Source organism: Mugil cephalus, chromosome 16, assembly GCF_022458985.1.
Source record: "Mugil cephalus isolate CIBA_MC_2020 chromosome 16, CIBA_Mcephalus_1.1, whole genome shotgun sequence".
Taxonomy (NCBI): Eukaryota; Metazoa; Chordata; class Actinopteri; order Mugiliformes; family Mugilidae; genus Mugil; species Mugil cephalus.
This window is the reverse complement of record NC_061785.1, coordinates 7,238,864-7,263,729: the sequence shown is the minus strand read 5'-3', so window position 1 is coordinate 7,263,729 and position 24,866 is coordinate 7,238,864. Positions and strand designations below refer to the sequence as shown.

Sequence of the window (24,866 nt, the reverse complement as noted above, 5' to 3'; positions counted from 1 at the left end):
CTCGGCCTCAGCTGCGTCTTTGGAGAATAGCCTTCATGGTGCACGGTGGGAAATATAGGGTCCGGTATTAACCAGCCCAGACTAGAAACTACATCAAGATGCATCAGGCCTTGATTTTGACCTTTTGTCAGTATGTATGGAAAATTAATTCTATGGTAAATCAGCTGGAAATCAATCAGCAGATAACTGATTTTGACCTGTAATATAATCTGATGTGGATAGGACCTAGCAGTCCAAAGTACGCACCTGGCTGAGCATCAAGTCGACCAGCTGTAATTTGGTAAAGCAGATTATCGTGATTATAAGAATGGACCTTTTGGAACATTTGCAAATGTATCAAAACTTTCTTGACACTGAAAGGTCTTCTTGTGCTCTTGTTCTATATATATTTTAAAAGAAACTCGCTCAACAGGTCCGTAGTCTGTCCATAATTAATTAATTTCCTCTTCTTGGGTTAATGATATTGCTGCAGTCATTACAAAAGTTTAATCATGTCTCCGGGGCGAGGTTAGATGCCTGAGATAAGAAGTTGCAAAATTAGGAAGAGGAAGCATTTGTTGTGTTCATTAATCACGCTGGGGCTCGACATGTTTGTGAAATCCGTACAGTTGTGTTTACTCACAGAGAAGATGTACTTCCGAAGTCGAAAAAAATTACACAAAGTTCCCGATAGTGATTAGATTGGCTGCAAAGCGGACTTGCATGATGGGTTTTTTGTTGTGCAGGGTTGAAAAAAAAAAAAAAAAAAAAAAGCTGCTCGTATGAAATCTGCTTTTATTTCGAGGATTTCATATTGGGTTATAGAGCAGCTATCGCTAAATCTTCTCAGCGGTGAATTTCCCACAGGGTAAATAAAGTATCTGTCTCTGTTAGCTATATTTCACTTCACTGTACAATGTAGAAATTGCTCATTACTGTCGAGTCAAGCTATTAACGAATGCGCGGTTCCCCCCTCTCTCTTTCTCTTTCTCCCGGAGCAGCGGAACGCATCATACACAACATTTCCATTACAGCCCAATTTGTCATTCTTGTTACCTAGAATGCCCCCCTATCGGACTGGAGACGTTGAAGATTGATGATTTCCAGCTCCACGCTTCGTCCACGAAGCGCTACGGCCTCGGTGCACACAGAGGTCGCCTCAACATCCAGGTAAGACGGGATCGGAATGTGAAGTGTTGGCGTAGCGTGGCCAAGCTTTCCAGAAATGTCGGGGCTCGCATGATACCCCAGGGCTATGTCGTCTTTACCTTAGAAGCTTCTTTTTTTTCTTCACTCAGTACACGAGTGAGAGATAATATCTTTTTAATTTTAGGATCGCTTTGGCTTTTCCTAGAAGACGTTGGTGTTGTTTCACACTGTTTTAATATTGAAAATGTCACAAAGGAAAGAAAGTAACAGGGTTCCCACCAAGCCAGAGGCACATCCCTTGTCCTAATATAAATGGATGGCACCTGGGAAAAGTATTTCCTGTTCTTTGAGGGTATTGGCCTGCGTACCTTCCACGGCAAAACTCATCTTCCCCGCACCGCTCCAAATCCAACAGCACAATTAATGAAACACATGCGAGTCCTCTTAATTCACCCAAGATGGCAAGAGGACACACCACATAACGAAACAAAGGATTTGCTGTTTGTATGTGAGCAACACTCACTGAAAGGCAGAGATAGAGTCTATTTGGAGATTATTATCTGCAAATCAGAGGAAACACAGAAAGCAGATGTCGTCTGTTGAATCGGGCCTGCGTCCAGTGAACTTAGTTTGTTGCTGCTATGTTTTGTTTAGATTCCAACAGCACTGGAGTGAATGTGACTTATATAGACCCCTTCACGGCCTACGTCACTGTGACGTCACGACGATAGCTGGAGGCAAAACAGATGGAAGCTTGAAGCCAACACTGTCGCTTTCAACCGAGAAAATGCTGTATTTTTTGGGGGCCAAAACCAAAAAAATCTAAAATACTAAATTGAAGTTTAATCACATACCAGCCACTGCCAGTTGTAGATAACTTTGGCTTTTTCTTTTGTGTAGACGCTGGGGAAGTTATCATTATTAAGTTAATCATTATTTGAGGGATTCTTGTTACAGGTTAATGCTAACACTGACTGCTAGCTAACACAACGTTAGTTGTATGTTTCAAGGGTGTACAACCAGAAGATGCATTTACTACTTTACCCTCCTTCTTGTGATATCTTTGTTGGAGAGGCTTTACTTGATAAAGACAGACCAGACTTTGTCCCCTCTATGTCCTCATATGGTCAAATCGTCCATCTACTGAGTGACACTGTAGGGTGTATTAGTATATTCTCTAAAATTCATTCATTTCATTCTTGTCAAAACAGTCCACTGAAATATGCTAACCGCTGTTTACAGGCTACAGTATTCGAGTTGTTTTGCCTCCAGTTAAGCCCCGCCCCTCAAAAACAGTCACATTGTTTACAAACTGTGAAGGGGTCTATAAATCTTTATATTGGGAGATTCATGTCGGCAGGAAAACGCGAACAACCGTATCCCTGTCATACGGAATAGTGATGTGTCATTCGCAAAAGGAACAACTGTAAGAGCTGATGCTTGGTGGCGAATCAGAAGAGCCGAAGAGTCCCACTACTTTTTTTTCCTCCCTTTTGCTCCTTCATCTCTGCTCCTGTGAGGACGGGGGCAGACCTTTGTTTTTTTTTTCCGACGTGGCCAATCACATGTGAGGATCATACCATTATGTGAGAGCAGAGAGGGCGACGGACGCTGTGGCCGACTAAGACAGCCGACAGAGGTGAGAAAGGCAACACGGACGCACGTAGTCACGAGTGACGCCCGTAAACGAAGCAGCATCTGGCTGAAATTTAAAGACGTCGGCAGTGGCAGAGCAGAGTGTCTTCACTGCAAGATGAAAATAATACCAAGAGCAGGTTCCACCACAAACCTGCACAATGACATTTATACCGTTTGCATACTGAGCTCTGTTTTTGCTTGCGTGGATTTAATTGCAAAGTTTTATTGAAACATTAAACAAAAGTAAGTTTTTGTAACAGAATAAGAAAACGAGACAGTTATTAGACTTGTTATAAAAGCAATGAGTACAAAAGGGCTTTGTACTGTCTTTCCCTCTTAGCAAGAGCATTAACAGCAAGAGCCAACATCTTCTTCACATTACGACTCTGGAGACGTCAGTGTTGTCCACGGGTTTAATAATGTTGGAAGTTGTGAAACTACAGGAAAAACATGAATATCAAATGAATAAAATGTCGTCATTTATATTAATAAGTCGTTAACAGCATGTAATAAATTTCATAGTCACATTTAGCTTGCTACAGCACACACACGTGATTTGCCTTCCAGTGTTCAAATTAACAAATATGTTGCAAAGTACAACAAATATCCAAGTAAAAATAAAGATGAGTATAAACTAAGAATGTACATACAGACATTCCTATGAAAGACCAAAGAACAAAACCAGATGTCTAAGGATTGTGGTGAAGTCCATTCCAAGAAACAGCTTAACTTCCTGTGACGTCACAATGGAAAGTTATACCGGCATCCACCACTAGGTGGAGAAAAACAATTGTAACAGCATCTATCTATAAGATAGATAGATAGATTTCACAGTTGCTGCAGCAATGTACAGGCATCGCTGACTCAACACCATACATCCTATATAACAGGATAAAACAAATATTTACAGGACCATATGTATTTGCTCTGCTGGGCTAAAATATTAGGCTATAAGTGACGCTAAATAAAAAGCCGTTTGGGAGCCGAAAGACCCGTCTCTCAGAAAAGAATCCAACTGCCCATCACTGCAACGGAAGTGAAGAGATAACTCATCATTGCCTTCAGGCACCAACCTTTCTCCTGTGCAGGAAATGTCTGCACCTGGATCTGCGCCTGCAACCAAGAGAAATGACTTCCTCAGCGAATGCGTCCATTCTTCATCAATCTTCAGAGATTCACGGCTGACTGACGGACAAACAGAACATTAAACAGAGCCATCCTGTCGTTGGCGGCGACGCTCATCCATCATTTAAACAAAGCACGTTTTTATCGTCTCGGGGAAGTTGAACTTCAAGGTAGCTGAACACTTAAGTCTTTTTGGCTGGGACGTGGCTTCTCCAAGCTGCATGTGAATTAAGGAATCATTTGGAGATTTTCTTTTCTAAGCGCACGCCCGTCCAAACAGGAAATGGGATCAAGCGCTCGGCTTCTTTGACTCTTTGGCAGAATCGCCCTTAACTTTATCTTTGCGGTTAGAATATGGAAATGCACAGCCCCTTTGGCTCAGATCTTTTTGAGCCGGTGATATTATGCATTCCGCACATGCATCGCGGTACAGTATAACGTTTGGATGATGCTTCTGTCAGACTCGGCTCTGAGCTAACAGTGTCAGCTGGCAGAGTTCAGGCTTCATTCGTTATAATCAGTTCAACATTTTCAGCTGTCGAGCAAAACGTGTCCTCGATATCACGAGCAAAAATTTAGAAATACTGGAATTTTGGAAAGACGCACAGTCCTGGATCGCAGATGTGTTCTCTGTACATTCCTGTAACGCAACTCTGCTGTATTTGCTCAGCTCTGAGTACTTATTTTTATCCAGTTTACAGTGAATATGCTGCCCTATCAAGACACATTTGTCCAGTTTATTCTAACCGATGATCAAATGTAAATCTTTTTCATGCTTTTTCACCATCTCCACTGTCAGCATTTAAATTAAAGGCTTTTATAAATGTATATAATTTAGCAGTCAGTGTGCAGAACATAGGCCGAGTCAACATCTAGGATGAAATTCTGCTCCACACGCCTGTTTCTGGCCCGCAGGCTGGCCTATACGAAGATGACCTCTATGACGGGGCCTGGTGCGCCGGGAGAGACGACCCGCTGCAGTGGTTCGAGGTGGATGCCAGGAGGCTGACAAAGTTCACCGGGGTCATCACACAAGGCAGGAGCTCCCTCTGGTCGTGAGTAGGAACCCTACAGACAGCGCGTGGAGGGGCTGCAGATGGTTGCACAGCGAGGACGAGGGTTTGTCTGGCGGGTGGACGGTGGGGATTGAGCGAGAAGCTTTCATTTCAATAAAAAGTCATCCCAAATGTGCAGAAGTTATTCAGTGCAGGTTTTACGCAGGTATATAAAATTCGATTTGTCTGTATATATATGGGAAAATATCCAAACAAGCAATGTAAAATATGAGAGGAGAATATGTATAATAGAATAAAGAATTGAAGCCTCCACAAAAGCAAAAAAAACAACGACAAACTTTTTGCTTTACAGTGCTTGTGGTTCTCATTGCAGAAATTAATTTCAAGCACAGACTCTAGCTTGTACACCGATCAGCCACAACATTATAACCACTGACAGGAGACATCAATAACACTGACCATCTTATGATAATACAATGTTCGATTGGTATGTCTGTGAAGGTTCTCATCCACGTCATGGTATAATAAAATAATAATAATAATAATAATATAATAATACGGATGTCCAATATAATATTGGCCAATATTAGCCTATTTTTGTAATATCTGTTCATATCGTTATCGGTTTTAACACCGATAATGAAAACTGCTGCTTGTGGGGTCCAGCACACGATTGATGACTTTATCAAACCAGACCTGGAGCCAAAACAACGACTAGAGTGTAGCTAGTGTGGCTAACAGGTTGCTAGCTACCTAATATTAGTCTAGGCAAGAAAAAAACAAACAAAAAAAAACGCCTGCATATATCGGTATACCATATCGGTTGATATCGGAATCGTAAATTAAGAATTTGGACAATATCGGCAATCTGATATCGGCAAAAGGTCAATATCGGACATCCCTATATAATAATAAAGGTAACTGGATTTCCGAGTAGCTTCTTCAGTTCTAAGGGACTGGTAAAGGGAAGGTGAGAGTTAAATAGGAACATCTGTGACAAGAAACTTGCTCGACTTGTTTTTGTTAACAACCAGATGCTGGCACGACTAGTGTCTATTAAAAGTTCTGCTGGGAAACGTTTGGACCTGGCATCCATGTGAATGTAACACCCACCTAGACCAGACCAGATCAGACTCAGCACCCCCACCCCAAAACTCATGAAAACATTAAGAGCAGCTCAAGGTGTTGACCTGATCAAGTATCTGGGGGATGATCCACCATAGAGTCCCCTCCGTTCAACCCACAGGACACTCTCAGAAGACCCATGTCCATTCTCTGATGACTCACAACTGTTTTGGAGACACAAGGTAGACCTACACAATATTAGGAAGGAGGTCATAATGTTATGCCAGATGGGTGTGTAAAAGCAAGAGTCATTTCTTTGCTGTGAAGTTGGCGCAAGGTTAGTTTTGACCAAAACTGGAGAGACCAGCTTGAGTCATGACATCAACGTGGCAAACACGAACCCAAACACAGTCTCTGGACACACAAATTAATTACACATGGCATCAGTTTCACCATGACAAACGAAAACTGGAAGTAGACACATCTCTAAGTTAGTCTCGCATTTTCCTTTTAATGCCGTGTGGAAAATGTGACTTCGCCGACGTAAGCCCGACCAGCTTTTCAATCTCGGTCGCACGGCGCTGAAACCTGCACTGGTGTTTGACCTTTTCGCAAGTCTTCGGGATTAAGGATTTATGAATTTGATTGATTGGAGTGCAGCCTCATTCTTTCATATCTCTTAAAAGGTCACTACATTACAAAAATAACTCCGGAGAAAATAGATTTCGCAGCACGGCAAGCTCCGGCGCGCCCAGATGAAGTGGGTTATGACGGGCGCAGATTATTTTCTTAAACTGCGAACATTTTTTAACGGCAATCCGACTGAGCAGCGGCTGTAAATCTTGTTACGTCTCGGTGGCGTCTTACAGTGTGTGTGCTTAAATTGCAAATACAAGAGGAGGGCCTGATGTCACCTCCTACTGCCTCATCTCAACCGCATTTAAGTCTGCCAGGTCTGTTTTGGAACTGCTTACTCTATATTTAGCAGCCACCTACACGTCGCCTTTGCTATGTGACTGTATATACTCTTTATAAGATTAGGTTTATATGTGAGCATGCATGGCTGAAGAATACCACTTTTTTGGGGGTTGCAAATCAACCTCATTTATACCTTTATACACTTAGATCCCTATTCACAGGATCTAGCATGCCACATTAATAGACTTTATATAAAAGAGGGCCGTGCAGAGATGTTTTGAATCATCAGATTTGGCTTTTGGCTCCAACCAATTTGCTTTTTGGATCCCTTTAGTGATTACATCTAGACTAGAGTCACGGATGAGGGATGTCCACCAGACATGGCCCCAATTATACCTCACTTTGAAGCCCACAATCCTAATAATTGGAATCATCTCCAGGACCACCTGCATACTGATCAGAAGAAGTGAATTTGGCGGATTACATAATGACTTTTGAGGGGGGAAAGGATACTGTCATTTCATGAGAGAAGCTTAACATTTGTGAATCTGAGTTTTGATCGCCACCACGACCTATTCCTAGTCTGACATAGCTGGAGACAATTATTTTGTCACATCTTTTGAGGGGTTGTGTAATCGTATTTTGCATGATCGACTTCACAACTGATCGTCCAAGAGACACTTTTATTTAGGGGCCCAAAAAGTGCCAAGAAAATATCCCACCACACCATTACACCAGCACCACCAGCAGCTTGATACAAGGCATGATTGATCCATGCTTTCATGTTATTTTAGCCAGACTGACGAGCGCACAAGTACAAGTGACTTGCACCGGCGTAAGCTACGTACGTAGGTTACGGCATTTGGTCCCACAATACCTTAAATGAGCCTTTACCGTACAGAAAATTGCCATTAGTTGGTTCTATAAGAAATCCACCTTGACCTAAAAGAGAGTCCTAATTTCATTTGTTCAGCCAACACTGAGTTCATGCAACAATACAATCAAATCATCCTCACTTTAGGATTAAAACCAAAATTAAATGTTGGTTATGGTTTTTAGAAAGAATTTTGAATGAGGAATAATTAATCTGTGGTTATAAATTAAGAAGTGATTGGCTGATAGAAAGAAAAGACAACTGCTAACTGAGAGACTAAACAGTTTTAGAATTAGTCAAATGCAGTTATATGTTAGTAGCATACGTGTTAAGAAGCCAAAAGGAACCAATCTGTCTCTTGAATGGATCAAAATTTCTATTTAAAAATGTCTAAGAGCAGCAACACAAGCACGAGGAACACATTTGAACTTTTCGAAAGTGCTACCGTTTACCCAACTGAACGTTTCTACAAGAGGAACTTTGAGCTCCGCATTTAAGCCACTTCACAGTTCATTACGTTTTCCTTCCTCCCACTCGTACCATACCTTTTGCTCCGCAAGAACATCCGACAACTTTTGGCCTTTGTGCTTCTTAATTGGAAAGCGCGGCGCAGGATTTCAGAAACTGCTGCGTAGCTAGGGAGACACTTCATCAGGCTGTGTTTGTAATTTCCCTTCAAGTCCAACGCGATCCAAAGACAGAGACAGAATTTCTCCCGCAATTAGCTCTGCAGGGCATGTAACTGTCTGCGGTGTCAGCGCAGGGGCCTTCTGTCTATAACAGAGCTTTAATTAGCAGAACTGGGAATTCTTACCAGGCTGGACTCGCTCGGCACTGATGTCTTTATCCGACCGCCAGCCTACATACGGCGCATTGAGCGGAGCTCTGTCTGGCATGATGGTACATTAAGTCATCTGTGAATTCTTTTTATAGGCGCGCATACAAAGCATCGCTCTGATTGATGCTTCACCTCTCTTTGTTCATCCTAAGGAAACAAGCCTGTTTGCAGGCTCTGGCTCATAAACGTCCATTCTATACGTTTTATTTCTCCTAAAAGTTGCGTTACCGTTGCCATATTGATTTTTAGCTTATTTCAGTCCAAGCCAGAGTTTGTCAAATGTGCGTCTATGTGGATTGTTTTTCACATTTGGTTCATTCACACTGAAAGTCAAAAATTGTTTCACGGAGGATATCGTCAAAGTGGCAGCAGCAGTGTGCGGTTAATGGTTCTGGCTGCCGTATGACTGTTATTCTGTCTGAGATTAATGGAAACCTAACAGATGCCTGGAAAACTAGTAAATAAATTAAAAACTGAGCATAATTTTCAGAACACAGAGACCCTCTTAAGTTGATGTTGCAATTGAAAAGTAAACTTTTTCCCAATAGATCCCCCGAGAGTCTCTCTGCCGTGGCCCCTGGGCAGTATAGCCTAGTCATCATGTTGGAAATTGATCCTTGTATGGTCCTCCAACTTTTGTTATTTATATTACAGTCACACAAATGCAAAGTCTGCCAGTTTTTTTGGATGAACACAAGCGATTTCAGTCTGGTGTGTGCAAAGAGGGAGGCAAAACGTCGCAGCTTTAACCTGTTTATAATGAAATCCACATGACCTCATCGTCTCTTTACGAAACTTAATTACTGAACCAGAACGCAATAAATGTTCTCATTTGTTTATTTTAGTGTGAATTGTTGTTGTTTTGCTTTTTTTTTGCTAACTTGCCAAGAGTTTAATAAGACTGATCACCACGGTGAGGTTGCCAGGCAACAAGCCGGAGTTACAACACAGAGGTCCCATAAAAATACTGTAATAAACTAAATGTGATTAGATGTAATGTATTAATTGAGTGAGCTGTAAAGGGAACCCTAGGTTTATTTATTTTTAATCTGGAGTCTGAATCTAGACTTCAATCAAGACCTGTCTTTGTTAGTTTAATTTTTACCATGCAGTCGTGAGAGAGGTGTGATTTTTTCCTATAAATTGCCAAAAACATTCAGTTTTTAAATTGTCTGCATGTCAGCCCAAATTAAAACCAGTGCTGATTAGTTAAAAAAAAATGAAAAAGAATGACTGCGTGTGTGGCGATAATGAAAAAGCCTACGCAACGATTATATAAAGAGGCCGACAGTCATAAATTGCAAAACTGCAACAACAACAGGACAAATGAGGTCAGTCACTTCTGGGAAATATACAAGCAGTAGTAGCAAAAGCAACCAAAAGGCTAAGTATAACTAAGAACCTGACGTTCATGAGCTTTTGCAGAGTTGGACCCAGAAATGCACTCGCGCATCCAGATTAACCACGTCATCGTTTAGGCAACCAACCATTTGGACTTCCTAGTGAAGCATGTGTTACCTCCCGATGACTTAACCAGGGGGATGAGGGGACTAAAACGAAAGAGGATATTTTCTGGGAAAAGGAAAACGACACAGAGACTGATGACCGTGTGTAAAGAAATAAAAATCCTCTATTCAAAACACAACACTGATGGAAACCCTAACTGAAAACGCCGGTCGCAAGCTAAACAAAACAAACCAGAACTAACGACCACAAGCAAACTAAAAGCGCCGCCACTTTGGGGGAAAATAAACCACATGAACATCAGACAGGAAAAACAACTGCTGCCTCTTTTCCACAGAAAAGAGAAGTCAGTACGAGCCAGACAAGAAATACAGTAACAAACAATCAAAAAGAGGCAGCCTTCCATCTCTGTGGTCCACCGTCTCTACTCCTTCCCGGGCTGCACCGCTTCTAACCACCTTCTCACCGTAGCGTAGGATGACCAGGCGTTCTTTTTTTTTACCTGGACATATGCTCTTTTTGAGAAGTAAAATGGTGTCAAACTGTCCGGGATTTTGTCGTACTAGAGCCTCAAACAGGTTTATATTGAATTTGTGTTGCATTTCTCTGTGTGCCAGCCCAGAGGTTCGGCTTCCGAGATATAAACAATTACAAATGGGCAGAAATTTGAGGCACAAAGTCCCTGTCTACCCCCAGAGTTCATGGAAAGTAACTGAAAAGTGCTTGGTCCATGAGCAGGACACAACTTAATTTAGATCCCTGTCCCTGCAGTGACAACACATACTGAGTGCCTCCAAAAGTTCCCAGTTCCTTCAATAAACGTTCCTGTGGAAACACAACTTTATTTGTCCCAGAAGGGACATTTGTTTCCACTTGACTGCTCAACACAACAGAAAATTGGACGGGACTAGTGATGAGTATCGTTAAAGTTTTATCCAATACCGGCGCCAAAGCCGATACTTTTGAAACGGTGCCGCTGCTTAAAGAATGGAAAACTTAAAAACTTTTTATTTTTTAAGGCGTTTCTGTGACGTGCAAGTTGAACAGAATATTAATTTAATATAAAATAAAATTCACAACACACAGTCCAAGTACAAACAGTGGCGTGTGGTGTTGCAGGCTCAAAGATGCTGCATTTCTAAGCTTTTAAAAAAATGTGTTGTCAGATGTTTAATCAAATGTGAGGTGTTACTTCCCCCGCACAATATCTCCTTTGAGTAATTATTGCATCTTTTGAGGTGAAATACGCCGAAATAAAGCACCGAAATCTGTCTTGCTTTTCAGTCCGGTTACTACTGTGTGCATCAGTATAGGAACTCATCCCTAGACAGGACAAGAAAGTGCTCAACAACTTGCGACATTAGTTATTGAACGTGGTGGACGTAGACAGACGTAGGCGTCTGCTGTTTGCGGTGGCCATGGCGGCACATACGAAGCTCTTTCCCACGCGAGCTCGACGTAATTTGTGCGACTGCAAATCGTCTTACGGATCTATTGCTCGGTTTCTGCGAGGCAGGGCGTGGGAAGGCCGGCGACTTTGGAGGCGAGGCGCGTGACACGTGTCAATTTTGTCCCACCGGTGACTGAAAGCATGGTTACGGAGCAGATGTCTAGTGATTCAAATCAATACCGCAGCACTAGAAGCTCTAGAAGATTCACTCCAGCTCGCGTTTCGCAACTAAAAGCAATAAAAAACAAGAGTGACACTTCTAATATTAAATTCTTTGACCTCCTCTCCGGCTGCGCTGCTTATAAATGGGATTTTAACCTCAAAGATTTCGCCCGGGGTTCACAGTCACCTCGCTGCTCCGTTCGCCTTGAATTCAGCCTGACGTGACATACCTCTTTCCTCTCACCCCCCCCTCACGCAGGAGCGATTGGGTGACTTCATACAAGGTCATGTTTAGCAACGACAGCCACACCTGGGTGACGCTGAAGAACGGCTCCGAGGACATGGTGAGTAACAGTCGTGACATTTAGGACCAGGATCCGCTGGCACACATCTTACGAGGAAGGGCAATTATTACCCTCTAGCCGTAAAGCTTTTGAGCTTGAGCGTTATTATTCTTTCTCTCTTTTCACCAGCTACAGCAGGAGCCTTGTTTTGTGCTCGTCTCCGGTTGACTGGAACCAGAAATGAATTCCCGCTTGAGAGCAATTACAGAGGGAGATTTAGATGTCTGGTTATTTCCAAACTTAATGAGCTGAGAGGCAATAGTAAACACTGATGATCCTCAAGCAGATGGGAACCTCATCGTCTTTTTCTGTGCACTTGATGTAATTGAATCGAGAGTAATCAAGTGCTACAGCATGACAGCAAACTGATCACTGACATGTTTGGTTTGAAAAAGGGGATAATTATTAATATCTCTCATGAACGTATAAAACCTGATATTTTTTGAGGATAACCATATCCCCGTCCCTCTCTCATGTCCCCCGCTAATGAAATTTCGGTGTAACCGTACACTCCCCCGGCCCGGAGACGTCATCGATGCGGGAGATAATACCCAGACAGTAATTTAGCCTCGGCTACAAGCTTCCCTCTCGCCCACTCGTGCACCTTTTGTGCCAAATGCCAAACTCCTCCGTTGGTCTTTCAAAATGCCAAAAGGTGCACAGAATGAACTCCAACCGGGGGTGTTAAAATTTACAATAAACTCCCGGTGGTATCGGAGGTTTAATGATATTGTACAGGTGCATGGATGTGTGCTTGGATCAGGAGACCAAACCACGGAAATCCATCATATATAAATATTTAAATATTATCGAGTCCATATTTTCAAAAGCTTCTTGAGCTTCTTGACTGCTATTTCTGTAGTTATAAAAGGGTTTTTCAGACGCTCCTCAACATGTGAAGAAAAATCTGTTGAAAGGAGTGAGCATTCAAGGCCGCGTTCAGCTACCAGCTGTTGAATGAAAGGTCACTTGAGGACACTTGATGCATGGGAAAGTTCCTTTTATGAAGTATTTGAAGCAGTGCACTTTGGACTTTGGGAGATGACTACGGCGACGGTTGGGATCATTTTTAAAACAGAAAATGGCTGCAGACAGAGATGACTAAGGTGGAGGACTGGGTCAAAGTAAGGTTGTAAGGCTCTGGATTTGAATCCAGTTTGAAGCCTGTGTGGAGTTTGCATGTACGCTGACTTCCTCCCCCTGTCCAAAGACGTGCTCGTTAGGTTCATTGGTGATTCTAAATTGGCAAATCAGAAATTACTGCTTCCGAAATAAAAAAAAAAATAGCTGCTTCACATAATTTAATGTTCAGCAAACGGTGACAATACACCAAGCTTATTTCTCTCCTCCAAGTTAACCTGTAATGTCAACGCTATGATATCAGAAGCCTGACATTTCAGAGTTGGAATATAGAGTTTCCGAATTTTTGTGAAGGCATCATCTAAGCATGCAGAAAGGTCCAGAGTAGGAGAATGTGTCTTAATAACAAAGGACAGAAAATCTGTAAAAATAATAATAACTAATATTAAATGTCAGGATGTAAAATGAGCAATTTAGGGTTAGAATTTGATCTACAGTTGTTTTTGTATAAATTGACACTGAATTAAGTGGTTAAAACGCTAATCGAGTAATTCCTCAAATGAATTAGCTTGAAAACTTGGTGAAGGATTGTGCTTAAAACCGTATCTAAACGCCTTCTTTATCATTAATATTGTGCCCCTGCAGTGGATCTGTTTATCTGTGCAGAAAGTCTGCTGTTTGAGTGACTTGTCTCTGCTGTTTATTCACCATCCGGATGAATGTGTTTGCCTCAGTAGATCTTCAGTGGAAACAGGGAAAAAGAGCTCCCGGTCCGGAACGTGTTCCCGGCCCCCGTGGTCGCCAGGTACATCCGGGTCAACCCGCGCTCCTGGTTCAACGTCGGCAGCATCTGCATGAGGGTGGAGATCCTGGGCTGCCCTATGCCAGGTGACGGGTTTGTATGGACACATGAATAATTCAAACAGACCTGCACAGTCTGGGACGCTCGAAAGACGGCTTGATAGGAGCGCGATTAGCAAATAAAACGTTGCTTTGTTTCTGCTGAGCGAGATAAGGAGGTATCTTCAAAGCCTCGGCACAAAACTCCCCAAACTTCCCGCACGGCCTGTTGCCGTGCAAAGACAATATCTGTGTTTTCAGCAGAACTGAATCTGAACCGGAGGAAATAGAGCAGCTGGTCAGAATTTATCACCCCGGAAACACCTGGCATGTCTGATAATTCCCTTTTTTTTTTTTAAATCTCTGCACATCAGTAACTTTACGTCATGTGGTTCCAGATCCGAACAATTATTACCACAGACGCAATGAAGTCATAACAACCGACGACCTGGACTTCAAACACCACAGCTACAAAGAAATGAGGCAGGTGAGTGAGAGCGACTCCTTTCTCGTTCGCCGCTGAAAAAAACATTTTGTGCGAGTCGAGTTGTGTCCTTCTGCGAGAACAAAGTGTGCAGCCGAACGAAGCGAGCACTGGCGGGCGCATGAAAATGCATGAGGCGTCGCCTGGGCTGTGCCATTACTTATTCATATAGTTGTCATGAACAGAAGCCGGGGATTTGTACTGAGTAGCGGGACAGCTGTATTTGTCAGTGCGAGACCGTGTCCGCACAAGTGCTGCAGATCTTCTGTAATGTAACGGCTCCCTGCGCAAAACGCTCGACTACAGGTGTCCCGAACTGCTGCTTGGGCGCTACTACAACGAGACGTCTCCCACTTAATGCCCCAAATGTATGGCTCATTGTGACACTTTTTCTTTTCTTTTCTTGTGGTGTAACAGCCTGAAACGCTACAGGAGAAATATCAAAGTGAATTTAACTGAGTGTTGTCCTTTCTTTCTTTCTTACGTTCTTTACCTTTGTGGACAATACGAGTCCCATGGGGTGTCCAGCCTCAACAGGCCTCCACAAAGAAGCCTATTTTTAAAACTCCCTTTCTAAAGCTTTTTTTTTTTTTCCTTTTACCTTTGACATTTTGCTTCCCCGTGCAGGTACCAGGGTACCGTATCTTTGCCTGACCTGCGGCGGGTTTAAACACCCAAGCTCTAAAGCAGAAATAGCCCATTGAGGCTCCTCCAAATGAAGTACATGCCCCATGAGAGGAGGACAAAAAGGACCGAGTGAATGCATTGTAGGAGCCTGGGGAACACCGGTTCAAACAGTTCAAGAAGGAAAAAGCAGGAACAGTTTCCAAATTGTTTAAGATATAAAAAAAAAAAAAAATGGATGTTACTGTGGAATAGCTTGTCCAAGAAGCTTTGTTTGGCATCTTTCTATAAGAAAGAATAGTTTCCTGCGCCGATTCTGATGAACAGGCACGAGAACGCCGAGCTTTATTGAGCCGCGCTCTGAGATTTCTGCTTTAAATCCTTTTGTTTTATCAACAAAACCAGACATTTGTTTAATGATTTGCTCGGGGAAAAAAAAGTCAAGATCCACCGCAGACTTAATTAAAAGCCCATCCATCTCACCCGGCTGCTTAATGACTATTGTGGCAGCTGAAAGCGCGAGTAAACACACACACACACACACGAGTACATACGATATTTGTTCTGCACTCGCTTTGCTCAGCAGCTGGTTGGTCTTTTCCCCGCTCGCAACGTCTTCCAGTGTGTCACCGCTAAATGATAATTGTTACTATTTTAATCAGCTCCTCTATGAGCCTGTAGAGATAATAAGGCTCTTTGACTAGGGTGATAATAAGCAAGGGTCCGTGGTGATTTTAGAAATACAACGTCCATTAAAATTACCTTTTTTTTTTGGTACTATTTTAAGGCTGCACGTAGAGGAAAAAGAAAAACACTGATGACGAAATGAGCAAACTCAAGATGTTATTTTACAGCTTCATGGAAAAATCGGATTCATCCGATTGATGGCGGAGTCAGTATTTTTTGCAAACGTGCACTTTTTTGTCTCAAGCTTAAACCTCTTAGTGTTTGAACATGTTTCGCTTTTTGGATACTTTCTGCTTTTGCATCTTATGTGAGCTGATGCTTCCGTATTTACTTCCCACAGCTCATGAAGGTGGTTAATGAAATGTGCCCCAACATCACTCGCATCTATAATATAGGAAAGAGCCACAGCGGCCAGAAACTGTACGCCATAGAGATCTCTGACAACCCGGGAGAGCATGAAGTTGGTGAGTGGTTACATTTAATCTACAACACCACCACCAGAGACATCATGTGTGTGTTTTTTCCTTTTCCGTGTGGGTGTAGTTACAGTGATGGCACAATTAATCTCCCTTCCACCCTCCCCCCCCCCCCCCCCTTTTTTCCCTCCCTTTTCGCGTGAACCGGGCTGACCAGGTGAACCGGAGTTTCGTTACACGGCGGGTTCCCATGGTAACGAGGTGCTGGGACGAGAGCTGCTGCTCCTGCTGATGCAGTTCATGTGTCTGGAGTATCTGTCGGGCAACCAGCGGATACGTCACCTGGTGGAGGAGACCAGGATCCATCTGCTGCCATCCGTCAACCCCGACGGGTACGAGAAAGCCTTTGAAGCGGTAGGTCTGCAAGACGCCCATTAGTGACCTCTGGCATCGCGAGGCCGGGCCCCTGATGAAAAACAAGCGCCGCGTCTGCTCGGCAGGTCTTCTCCTCGTAGACGTGCGTGCGGTGCACACGCTCGCCGGGTAAATTAGTTTGAATGGTCTGGCGGAGCGTATTAAAGTGACCTGTTGAATGTACACGGGCCGGCCTGCGATGCTGGAAAACACCTTCCGCGGCTCGTGTTGTTCCCTCAATCAGTGGCGGTCCAAATGTTTAAGAAACACCAGATGAAGAGAAGACAGGCAGAAAGCTTCGTACCTACCGTAACTCTGTGTTACACAAAAACTAATGATGTGCCTTACAACTCATTTCCATGTCAGCTTGTACTTTAAAGTGCGTGTACATGCACGGTTAAAGGAGATGAGCCTGTACAAGGGCAGCTCTAACAATTACACTGTATCATGATTAATGCAGTGATTAAATCCATTTAACCTATGTTCTTTATGTAATGTGAAAGGCTCATGTAGCGCTAATAACTCAGAGACTGGCAGCTTCCACCCTCTTTTGGCTCGTGGTTTTGGACCTTGCTGCACGTACCCTTTAATCCTAAACCCTGGACATCGCATACAATTATTTTTTTTATCCTGAAACGGTGAAAAGGTCAAGGCTAAATCAAGGCTAATGGACTTGTTTGGTGGGGTTTCTTGAATATATGCGTAGAAGTGGCGTCTTCTGGTGGGGAGTGTAGTTCTTTAGAAGGTCATGAGAAAGCTGAGCATTGGATCTTTGTGGCCCAAATGAGATGCTGATCTGTGTCCAGTTCATTTCCATTCCCAGCAGCAATCCAAAGTTACTTCGAGAAGCTTAAAGTTCTTTTTGGTTGCCATTGTTGACCCTCTTTTTACATTATTATTATCATTTTGCATTAAATATTAAGCTATTCCTTATCCCTTAAAATGTGTTGGATTCATGTTGATGTGTATTTAAAGAAATTTGTAGGGGAAACTAAAAAATATATGAAAAATGTCTAATCAACCAAAGATTTTGTGACTCCCCTGCAGTACCTCTGCAGTCCCTATAGGTCTCTAGGGTGTGGACGTCAGGGCTTCGTCCTCAGCCGAACACCAGCAATATTGTAATTTGCTCTAATGTTGTTCTTGACTTAGTCGACTTAGCACCTCCTGCATCTGTCCTTGACAACTCTCCACTTTCCTCCTGAACCGTTCATAGGTTACCAGTTTGCGATCACCGATCTCCCAGTGGTTTTGTTCCTTTTCGCACAGGGTTCAGAGCTCAGCGGCTGGTCCCTGGGTCGATGGAGCAGCGACGGGATTGACATTCACCACAACTTCCCCGATCTCAACTCCATTCTGTGGCAAGCTGAGGCGAAGAAGTGGGTTAATCGCAAAATACTCAACCACCACGTGCCCATCCCGGACTGGTACCAGTCCAAAAACGCCACAGTGAGTTCTAACGACTGTTGTGTTGCATTGAAACTTGTGTGTCTACAGGGTAAGGCCCGTTTCCACATTTTTCTTCATTGCTGCGACCAATTTGTGCCTCCAAAACAGTTGTTGAGTCATCAGGGAATGGACATGGGTCAGGTGGTGTCTGGTAACAGGATGTTGTTAGCGGGGGGAGTGTCATTGCTTCGAGGTCCAAACGTTTCCCAGCAGAACACTGAATCGTGACAAGACGGACGACGTTATTCCTCCTGTCGGTGGTTTTAATGTTGTGGCTGATCGGCGCAAGCTCTCAGACGCCAACTCGTATCTCAATAATCTATTTCCAGCTTTCGGCGTTTACAATGTAACATCGCGTCCTCCGCATGCTGCTCTATTAATGATGTGATTGCCGTTTAGTTTCGGCGACTTCACCTCGGGGGAAGCGGTTCACGACACCGTGTTCTCGCCCTCCACCTCCTCCCACGTAGCAAACTATTTTCATGACGCGCAGCAGCGGCAGCAGCCTTTTGCAAAGGGTAAAGCAGTCACGAGGGCATATCAGCGCTGTCTATTTTGGGAGACGCGGGTTTGCTGTCCGTGTGTGTGTGTGTGTGTGCGTCGGAAGAGGCTGTGAGCGAAAATATACCCGGCGACCTATTAAAAGCTCAGCCTCACGAGTGTTTTGACGTTAGCGAGAGCCCTGAGTGAGTCACACACACGGAGCCTCCGGAATAGCTGCTGCAACGGCGGAGCTGGGATCCCCATCTGTGCTCGGGAAGCTGTGAAAACTACCCTCGCCTGCGTGACTTGACTGGTCCGCCCGGGTGCTTTGAGATAAGGGGGGGGGCTGTTTTAATTAATTAATTACACGCGCCCAAAACAGCAGAGAGGCAATTTGATCAATTTCCTAACATGTGACGCGCAAATAAAATCCACTGGAAGAACGCCGGGTTGCTCATATGACTAAATTAGAATAAACAGCTGTATTTGTTCGCCAGAGTGGGATTTAATAAAAAGCCTTCTTTGGTTTTTCCATAATCAGGGGGAAATTGTTTTAATCACCGGGAGTTCATTTGGCTGTCACGATCCTGAGGCGGGAGCGTGATTAATAAAATCCGTCCGCCCCTCTCTAGGTTGCCTTGGAGACGCGGGCTCTGATAGCGTGGATGGAGAAGATGCCCTTCGTGCTGGGCGGCAACCTCCAGGGCGGCGAGCTGGTGGTGACCTTCCCGTACGACAAAACGCGCTCCGAAGCGGTGACCAGGGAGCAGACCGCCACCCCGGACGACCACGTCTTCCGCTGGCTGGCCTTCTCCTACGCGTCCACCCACCGCCTGATGACTGATGCCAACCGACGGGCCTGCCACACGCAGGACTTCGCCAAGGAGGACGGCACCATCAACGGAGCTTCCTGGCACACGGCGGCCGGCAGTTAGTGTCCACGTCTCTTCTCTCTCTCTTGCTGATCCTAACGCGGCGTTCACGCAGGATTCCTCTGCTCAGCTCTGAGCCTTTGAGCTGCAGCTTTGTTTAGCATATATGAGCACATCTGCATATTCAGGACTGAATCCTTCTTGGCTGCTTCAAAGCTTCTAGGTTTTAGCCCCGAAGCCTCGTGTAAGAGGGCAAACAGACAAACAAACAAACAAAAAACGGCAAAGTTACAGCTGCTTCAAACCCATTTCACTCTTAATTATCTTCTTCTTCTGGACGTGGACTAAGGTTCCACCTAAATTGACGCTTGCCAACGCGTGTGTCTCCCCTCTCTTTGCAGGTATGAATGATTTCAGCTATTTGCACACCAACTGCTTTGAGCTGTCCATGTATGTGGGTTGTGACAAATTCCCCCATGAGAGTGAACTGCCCGAGGAGTGGGAGAACAATCGCGAGTCTCTCCTGGTCTTCATGGAGCAGGTACAGTAACCACCAGGGGAAAGTGGCCGCTCGCACACAGTAAAACCCTCAAAACGTCCACTTTAGGAATAGGGGTTGACCTAATTGATCTATCAACCCTATGAGCTGATAGTATATGTGTCTTCGGCTTGTGTTTAATCCCCTTAACCAGCCACACCTGAGAAGAACCTTGTTGTCGCCGCCCTCCAGCCGGATCGTAACAACATCCAATATACTGTAGAATTAATTTAACACCATTTCTGCCTATGACTCATGTCCTCTCTGGAGGACATGGAGCCGCATTTCTTCAATAAAATGTCCTGACAAGATATAATACGTCTTCGTCTGTGTTACGCTCCCCCTAAAATCTGAATTTTTGACGTGTGCAGAGTAGTTCTTCCCACTTTCTGTCATGTGTCCAGTCTGGATACAGAAGAAGAAGGAAGTGGTTTCACAACTTTGACATTGAATTCATTCATATACAATAAAAATGAATGAATCCTTTATTTATTCCACCATGGACGAAGTTGTCCGTGTTGCAGCAACACAAGAGATTAAAAAAAACACAGGCTTTCAACAGAGCATCAGTTAATTCAATTAATCAATGAATTGCGTCATAAGCTCAAGCAGCTTGATGTTTTGCTACCCCCCCATCTTTCTAGAAACTCTTCACGTCAAGTGATGTTTGCGTCATGTGGCGCAAAAAAGACCAAATTTTATCATTTTTTATTTCTCTTAGAAAGAAACAACTGCATTAAAAGCATTTACTGGTTAAAATTAAGTTAAGTTTTGTTCTGTTCCGACCTGCCTGTTCCAGCAGATTTGGTTACATGAGGAATCATTGGACCTTTATTTCATTATTCTGAAATATTTGCCAAAAAAAAAGGTTAAAAAGCCTCCACTGAATTATAACATACTTGGATTGCAAAAGCCCCTGTAACGAGGAACTGGTTGAGCAGGACTGAAACTCACCACTCAGGACCCAGGGGGTGGGTGGAAAGTTTTCACTTAAAAAGCAGGCAAAGGCAAAGGCAAAGTCCAAAAAAGAAACCTAAGGAAGAGGAAAAAGCATAAAGCACAGGAAGGAAACACTAAATACCTGGGGAACAATGAGGCACAGGTGAAACAGAATGAGGGGGCGGAGCTAACGATCACTCTGGGGAAGTGAAGACATCTGAAATGACAGAGTTTGTAGTTTGCTATAAAGTTTTTTTTTAATGCAGGTGCATCGTGGGATCAAAGGTGTAGTCAGGGACCTGCAAGGTCGGGGGATAGCTAACGCCATCATTTCCGTGGAGGGCATCAACCACGATATTCGCACAGGTAAACAAACCGCCGCGTTTCACCTCTTTCTCCGGTGTCGTTTTGGCTGTTTCTGGTTAACTTGATACCACTGACTTGTTTTGCTTTGCAGCACGTGGATATCTTTCCCTTCACCTGACTTTTTTTTTTTTTTTTTTTTTTTACGTGAGTAAGCAGAGATTTTTTGCAATCGGTGCAGACTAAGCGACTGACTCGACTGTCTGCTCATTCCTCGGGAATGACTCGCGCGCCGCAGTGAGTCGGGCCTTTCAGCACAAGGGGAATAAACAAAAGCAGGTGATGCGTGTTCGAGCGGAGGCTGACTCAATTCGCAGTCTGAGCCGGCGCTGCAGAGGCCTCCTGCTCTGAATGTGACTATCGATTGTGAGTCCTCGAGGCATTCTCCGCTGATGCCTAAAAAATGCGGCCTTCAAAGCCGCAGTAGTTTCGTACTTAGAGCGTGAAATCAAATGTCCAGGAGGACATTAGCCGTTATTATTCCTGGAACGGAGCGTAAGTCGCCGCTTCCTCTCGGGAACCCTGCTGTTCTCTGTCGCAGTGAGAAAACATTTTTGTCTTGAAAGTTGGTCCTTTTCAGCTACTTCGAGTTTAGTGTGGGACGGCGTAAGCCTCCACATTCACACATTCGTGCAGCTTCTCTCCGTCGCTGACGTGAATCCGCCGTCGTCCCTGCTTCTGCTCAGCTATGTGGATATCTGAAAGTCAATTTATTCATGAGAATCTTTGCATTTAAGCATTTCAGTAAACAATTAGCTCCCTCCTTGCCTCTAAATATGAGTAATATGAGCGTGGACGCGCACGCATGTCAGTGTGCATCGACTGTGGACTGGCAGACCTGCCATCACTTTCCATTTGTCCCAGCTATTCAGACGTGTCAGGTGGGTGTTCGCCTGACAGGAAGGAAGCAACGCTGTCGTTTATTTTTTATTTTTTTATTTATTTATTATGCGAGTGAGTCAAAGGCTGAAAATATACCACCGAGCAGTCCGGCGTGCCCGGGTCACATGAAGGCAGCGTTCAGCGGCACACTGAGGATCCAAGAAAATCCAACGCGACAAAGCAGGAGCTATTTTTCTGAAAAAAATAAATAAAAAAATTAAAAAAATGAAATCCGCACAGGGAAATGGAAGATCTGGCTTCTTGAAAGTAGAGCGCAGGGACGTCTCAGCCTCGGTCTCAAGGCTTTTAGGGTGTTTGCTGCTTAGTTGGCTGTTTAAAGGCAGATTTCTAGGACGAGTTTTGCAAATCACTGCTGTTGCAAAAAATAATGTGTGCCTAAATTTTTTTTTTTATATGTGTGTGTTTGTGTGTACACCGATCAGGCATTACATTATGACCACTGTCAGGGGAAGGAAATAACATTAATTATCTCGTGACAGCTCAATGTTCTGCTGGGAAAACTCTGGACTGGCGCTTTATTAAGACATGTAGCACCCACCCCACAGCAATGATGAAAAACGTCACAAGGTGTTGACCTGGCCTCCAAATCCAGGCCCCTCCCCTCAACCCACAGGACCCATAGGACCCAAAGTCACCCCACTAACAACACTGTGTTGCCAGACCCCACAGGACACCCTCAGAAGTCCGTTCTCTGATGAGTCGCAACTGTTTTTGAAGCACAAGTTAGACCCACACAATATTAGGAAAGTGGTCATAATGTTGTTTTAATTTTTCCAAGTTAGTTTTTGGGCGCACAAAAACTAAGAATCATCTTTGAAAAGGAGTAGTAGTTTTTGAAAAAAAAAGAAAATAGTGTCCTTATATGTGGACACAGGGATTATTTCATTATTTATATTATAATAAAGTCATCCAATGTGTGACAAAGTCTAAAACTGTTGTGGCTGAGCTATGACAGTGCAATGAACAGTGAAGTCTCAACGTCCTCAAACGAGTACTTGCTAATTAGCGACTTGTAGCTCATTGCTATTGACAGAATTTGTTAAATTTGCGCGTTGTATCAAACTAGAAACGTTAATAAGCATAAATAAATAAGTTTTCACCTTTTGCTACCACTAGATGGCAGACTTAAACGTCCACTAATGAGGACAACGGGTTAAAATGAAGCAAAATAAGATGCAATAAAACGTAAAACTTAATGTCCCCGTATGAGGACTCAGTGTCTCAGGAGGTTTTAGGTAAAAGTGCTCAATGATGGATTATTCATAGTAATATTTTTAATATTGTTAATAATAGCAGTGCGATCAATTTCTCCCTCAATGAAAAGATAAATCTGATAAACTCCTCTTCTCTTTTTAATAATGCCTGGGATGCAACATAACGGCCAATGCACTTTCCTCAAACGCAAAAGAGAAAACTGCATTCATTTCCTGTGCGTGTCTGTCTCCTCAGCTGCTGACGGCGACTACTGGCGCTTGCTGAACCCCGGAGAGTACATAGTGACGGCCCGGGCCGAGGGCTACAGCCTCACCAGCAAGAAGTGCGAGGTGGGCTACGAGATGGGCGCCACCCGCTGCGACTTCAGAGTCGGCCGCACCAACTTGTCACGCATCAAAGAGATAATGGAGAAGTTCAACAAGCAGCCCATCAAACTGCCCGTCAGGCAGCTGCAGGCTCGCCGGCCCAGAGAAAGGCGCATGGGAACATAATGACTGCGCGAAGAAGAAGCCCCCGAGGAGGAATTAAAAGCAAACATCTGCTCTGATCTGACTGGGGTGAAGTCCAAGCCTGGGTTTGGATCTGTGTCAGGCTTCTCCAGAGCGCTGTCAGCGGAAATTAGTGTTTGAAATTTGCGGATTTATCCGAAACCGAGTGCATTTTTATTTGATGTTTGTTTGGTTTCGTCCCCAGGCATAAGCTCCCTTTGCGGTTTTAAGCGTTTCATTCGGTCAAAGGCCAAGTTTGTCAGAAAAGAAATATAAGGCGCCACCTTCCCATGACGTCAACCGTAAACACTGATTTTTCACATTATAATCGTTTAAAAACCGAAACTTCAGACGAGGAATCTCTTTCAACATCTCACTGCCATGAATGTACATACTCTTTAACTTATGTAACACAGTTATTAAAGCCAATACAAAAGCTTCATTACCTGCACTTGTACGATGTTAAGTCCTTTAAAAAGGCTTTTGTGTGTCATTGAATTTTTTTTAATTTTTTTTTTTTTAAATAAATTTTGCTTTTAGGTATTGAAATAAAGACTACCTTTGCACAATTTAAAAATCTTGACGTCTTTGTACGGCTGCATCGTTCAAGGATAATCAACGAAGATGTTTTAAAGTATGCAATTACAAATAAAAAATGCGTTTAAACTGATTTATTGCAGCTGAACGAGATGTTTTTGTACACGCAGGAGGCTGGGAAGCATAGGAAGAATTTTTGAAAAACCTTTATATAAGGAACCAACAATAACTGAAGACAGCTGCAGTAAAAAAATAATAAATAAAAAAAAGACCTGGCAAAGCATCACAAAGGTCCCATTCTTTGATGACGTCCATGGATTCCATACATGCATCACGCAGTATGGAACAAAGGATCCCGGACAAAAGGCTTAATAATGAACATTTTATTCATGATTATGTTAATTTGTCAAATAACATATGACAATAGGGGAATGTGCATAAAAAAAATGGTTGCAGCTACAACTAATGTGAGTATCCTCATATTAAAAGCCAAGCATCTACGCTTTAAGGTC

At 43.6% G+C, this 24,866-nt stretch overlaps 1 protein-coding gene across 1 annotated transcript in view; it reads left to right on the top strand.

Annotated features, from left to right (window-relative positions):
- cpxm2 (carboxypeptidase X (M14 family), member 2) overlaps positions 1 to 24,487 on the top strand; it is a 31,802-nt gene extending 7,315 nt beyond the window's left edge. Inside the window, exons 3-14 of the mRNA XM_047609895.1 lie at positions 1,040 to 1,149; positions 4,807 to 4,946; positions 11,938 to 12,022; positions 13,840 to 13,990; positions 14,341 to 14,429; positions 16,078 to 16,201; positions 16,371 to 16,567; positions 17,837 to 18,016; positions 19,132 to 19,429; positions 19,773 to 19,912; positions 21,115 to 21,214; positions 23,564 to 24,487. Coding sequence (XP_047465851.1) covers positions 1,040 to 1,149; positions 4,807 to 4,946; positions 11,938 to 12,022; positions 13,840 to 13,990; positions 14,341 to 14,429; positions 16,078 to 16,201; positions 16,371 to 16,567; positions 17,837 to 18,016; positions 19,132 to 19,429; positions 19,773 to 19,912; positions 21,115 to 21,214; positions 23,564 to 23,820 — 1,871 coding nt within the window. The 3' untranslated portion in view covers positions 23,821 to 24,487. The remainder of the gene's footprint in view (positions 1 to 1,039; positions 1,150 to 4,806; positions 4,947 to 11,937; positions 12,023 to 13,839; positions 13,991 to 14,340; positions 14,430 to 16,077; positions 16,202 to 16,370; positions 16,568 to 17,836; positions 18,017 to 19,131; positions 19,430 to 19,772; positions 19,913 to 21,114; positions 21,215 to 23,563) is intronic.
- The last annotated feature ends 379 nt before the right edge of the window (positions 24,488 to 24,866 follow it).